The sequence below is a fragment of the Medicago sativa genome, chromosome 2 (assembly GCF_051527215.1).
Source record: "Medicago sativa cultivar Bolivia chromosome 2, Bolivia_mono, whole genome shotgun sequence".
Taxonomy (NCBI): domain Eukaryota; kingdom Viridiplantae; phylum Streptophyta; class Magnoliopsida; order Fabales; family Fabaceae; genus Medicago; species Medicago sativa.
In genome coordinates this window covers 46,872,222-46,876,946 of record NC_140750.1, presented here as the reverse complement: position 1 = coordinate 46,876,946, position 4,725 = coordinate 46,872,222, and the positions used below count along the sequence as shown (strand labels likewise).

The following is a 4,725-nucleotide window of genomic DNA, read 5'->3' as shown; positions in this document are numbered from 1 at the left end:
GTTAAATGATGATTAAATGAGGTGGGTAGTCTTTTTATTTTATTTTAGACTATAGACCCATCTTAGTCCTTTACAATTTCTTTGTGGCTCAATTCAGTCTCCTACAAAAATAATACTAAATTAGTCCCTAATATTTTCAAATAGGGGACAAATTAGTCACTTGTTACAATGATTCAGAGACTAAACTAGATCCACTATGAACATGTTGGAGACTAATTTAGGCCTTTGTGAGTTGGGCCGGAGGAAATCGTGGAAGTCGAAATTGGGTCTTTATTCTTTATTATATGTTGTCGCTTGTTGGGAGCGTGAAATTGGACGGTGTTGGGACTTGAAATTGGTTTTATTTTCTGAAATATATCACAATTTAAATTTGAGGGTCCTGGATCTTCTACTGCAGGACTCACAGCAGCTCTCTATATCTCTTTAAATTTTTCTTATTCTCTTTCATATCTTTCCATTTTATTTCAATATTCTTGGGTAGGCTATCTTTACCTCACGGTCGAACTCCAAATTATCATTGTCCTTCTTGGATTGGTGGTGTAGTGTTGTCCGTAATTGGGTCGCCTTGTATTGCTTATAGGAAAAATATGGAATAAATATTTTTATATCTCTTCAATGTTGATTTGATGTTTTTTCTTTAAATACATCTTTGTGTTGTACTATTATCTGAATTCTCAATTGTTTTTTGAACAAACTGAACTCTCAATCTAAACTTTGGAAATGTTTTGATTTGTTAACAGAGCTCACAAGCACATCTTTTCCATTGCTGATTGGGTAGATAGCAAAAAGGTAGCTCTAGAAGCTGATCTCAAAAAAATTGAGGTAATTACTAACCTGATTCTCAACAAGATAACATTATATATCTTGTCTAACTAGTAGAACAAGTAGTTTGATGTTGAGATATTTGATGTTCAGTTCATTTTGTCCTTTATGTGCATCCTGTTGTTTTTGTCATATACTTATCTGGAGTGGTTTGAAGCAATTGTTATATATTATTGTATTATTTAGCTTTTTGAACTAGAATTGAAACAATACTACTATAGCAAACCAAACACAACAACAGAGAACCTATGGACCGTGCATGATGAAAACAAAGAATGCAGATTTTTTTTTAACTACTTCTGTAGAATGAAAGCTTAGTAGTCATCCCAATTTTTTAATTTAGTATGTGTTAATTTTCAGAACGTAGTCATGGATCGTAGGTGGATGAAAGCTTATCGATTAAGTCGTGAGTATGATAATGGAGTGACTGAATTTCTACAATTTGCTGAAAAGAATCTTCCTAAGACCAAGGGAGTTTTTCCATGTCCTTGTATTTCTTGTGGGAACTGGGACCCAAAACTTAGCAAGGAAGAAATTAGGGGCCTTCTAGTTTCGAAAGGGATTTGTCAAAATTATACCCAATGGATATGGCATGGTGAAACTATGATGCCAAGTGTATCCCAAAGAGAGGAAGGCAATGTAGATATGGATGATAGACTTGAAGGCATGATACGTGATATTGGAGAAGAATCATTCAAGAAAGCACATGTGTATGATAATTTATGTAAAGATAAGGAACAACCTTTGTACCCAGGATGCACGAAATTTTCCCGGCTGTCAGATGTGTTAAGATTGTTTAATTTGAAGGCAAAAAATGGATGGAGTGATAAAAGTTTCACTGAATTGCTTGGATTGTTGACAGAAATGCTTCCAGAAGGTAACACAATTCCAAATCGTCATTACGATGCCAAGAAAGTATTGTGTCCAATGGGTATGGAGTATGAAAAAATACATGCTAGACATCGTCCAATGGGTAGACAAGATGGTTACATCCGTAGTGATTTTTTTTATATATATCTATTCACTATATAAAAATTAAATTCATTTGTAGGCTAGGATGCAACCTAACACAACTGATTGTGGATATTATGTGATGAAGAACATGCTAGACATCGTCTCTGCTAATATTACTACCTCTTGGATGAAGGTATACCATATGTTTGCACCATAAATATTTCCAAATTAAGATAGCTAGACATATCCTTATTGTTATTTTACTTATTTTAATCTATTGTACAAACTGTAGGTATTCAATGATACAACAGCATTAACAGAAGATGAGTTGTATGCTTTGCGAAACGATTAGGCAACTTGTTATCTTGAATTGTATGGAACTTAGGATTTACTAAGATATACTTCAATGTAATTTAGTACTGTTGGTCTGTTATTTCTAGCTAGGAGATCTGTTGGCACTTGGAGAGAGAGAGAGAGAGAGCCCCCCTTTTTTGTGTGTTTTGGTACTGCTAGTGACATAGCATGACTTGTTTTTTGTTTTGTGTATGAACCTTGTTTGTTGTGGTTGTTCCTTCTTGTTATCTGTTTGCTGGTGACCTAGACTCGTTGAAGGTTTTGTTTAATTTGATTCAGAAGTATGGTTGCAGTTATGACTATTAAATTTTGTCAAATTTAAAGAAAAAGGCCAGATTTGATTTGGTACTGTACCTGGCGTAATCAGAAAATTAAAAAAAAATGTCATAATTCACATCGGTGTGTATCAAACTGATGTGAAACGTGTTCTAGAAAACTGGAATTCACATCGGGGCGCTTCACTACCGATGTGAATTATGCCTATGTGACATCGGCTGCCTTTGTGAAACCGATGTGAAATCCTATGTTTTCAGACTATTAGCTCACATATCAAATCAGTTAGTACGTGCCAGATGTGATTTAAGATATATCACAACGGTTCATTGCCCGATGCGAAAAGTGAATGACATACCACCTCACCTTTAGTTACATCGATTGCCACCCGATGTGAAATGTCGATTTCAACCGATGTGAAATGTCATTTCTGTAGTAGTGTTTATATCCAAAATGAAGGGAATTAAATGTGGAATCCAAAAATCCAATTATTACTCGATTATGGATTACACAGCGGTATATACGAGTCAGTGAAGGCCATACGAATTTCGTCTCAAAGTCCTAAATTCAAGTGTAACCACTTATCTAAACATTCACCATTCAAAACACATCAACAATTCATCAAAGTTACTAAATCAGTTTTCCATAATCATTTCTTAATTTCTAAACTATAATTTCAATCCATTTTCCAAAAGTTCAATCTTAATAGTAAACTCACCTTGAATGTTATTCCATAGCTTCTTATGCATCACACAAGTCGCTACCATATTCACCACAACATACCATATTCCAATGGCTTAAATCATCATGGTTACTCCTAAAAACATGCTTGCAAGTGATTTCCCATGGATTTGAAACCAAAATGAAGATTTGGGAACAAATGAGGGAAAGGGCGGTTTAGAACAACGAATGGTGGGAGTATGAATTTGAGCTTGATTCTTGTAAATATCATCTCTAGGGACCCAATTGACACTTAATCTTGATGATTCCTTGAAGAAATTGATGGATTGGTCATGGTTAGGGTATGGTGAGAGGAGGACCGATTTTGTGAAGGGAAGGAGAAGAGGAAAATTTTTTGGAATGGTTTAGAAGCTTGGAGAAAGTGGGAGAAAAATGGTCCAATTTCTAAAAAAATCTTATGTCCAAATGACCAAATTACCCCTCAAGAGAAATAACTTAATTACCCTCCATTATCTCGTAACCATTTTAACTCCTTAAGTCCGTTGGGATGATATTATACGGTCTTGAAAAATCTTGTGTGAAATTCTCATTTCGCCCTTACTTACATCTCAAGAATGATATTAACTAACAAATAATTCGACAGTGTTTTTAAGCGGGATATTATACTCCCTCTCTCATAACCCTAAAACAAATTTTAAAATCAATTTCTCAGTGTGTTGCTCTTCAATCAACTTCTGGTGTCCTGCTCTTCAATCAATTTCTTCCAAAATCTTCTCAAGCTCATCAATCAATTTCTCAATCTCACCAAGGTTAGCTTCTCTTCTCTTCACTTTAGAGAATTCTCTGTTTTTTTTAATTTCTCAGTGTTTTCTTCAACAAATCAAGCATGTTGCCATAAACTTGTATCTGATTCTTGGTTCAATTTTAGGGTTTATTTTGTTTTACTTATTAGGTTTTTTAGTGTGCTTAACTACCTAGACATGGATTCATGTTTGCTGTTGAAAATAATTGTGGGTTTTGTGCTTAATTTTATTGTGCCTGCTTAATCACTTTCACGATTTCTCTTTTCAATTTCAAGTACTTGGATTTTTTTCTTTTTTGTTAAAGATTCAATTTTGTTTTCATCAATGGCCTTATTGCATACCCTTTATGTTTTTTTAGTATGACCCTTGGAGGTAGCTTAGACCAATAAAAACACTAATATTGGTATTAGTAGCTTACCCGAAAATATTTGTCAAAATAAAGACCACTAAATGTATTAGGAAGCTAAAATAATAAAATAACTATTTGAAAGTTTGGCTCAAAGTCAGTACGAGTAGACGATCTTATTAGCCTTGAGAAAAATATTCCAATAGTGATATGTAAATTGGAACGCATTTTTCCTCCGGGTTTTTTTGACTCAATGGAACACTTACCCATTCACTTACCATATGAGGCAAGAGTTGGAGGTACAGTGCAATATAGATGGATGTATCCCTTTGAGAGGTATTATTTTCATGCACCATAGACACAATTTTTAGCTTATTGTCTACATCAATAGTTCATTTTTTTTTTTTGTAAATTTTGTGTTACTAAAAAATTCTTTATTTATCGCAGATTTCTCCATCACAATTTTTAGCTTAACAATTTGTATTAACAGGT

At 34.0% G+C, this 4,725-nt stretch overlaps 1 protein-coding gene across 1 annotated transcript; it reads left to right on the top strand.

The window, feature by feature from the left end:
* Nucleotides 1–657: 657 nt before the first annotated feature.
* LOC146946943 (uncharacterized) lies at nt 658–1,818 on the top strand (the record flags this gene model as incomplete). The annotated part of the gene is made up of 2 exons (XM_085748339.1): nt 658–822; nt 1,183–1,818. A coding segment is annotated over exon 2 (627 nt), but the record flags the coding sequence as incomplete, so codon positions are not given.
* Nucleotides 1,819–4,725: the final 2,907 nt, after the last annotated feature.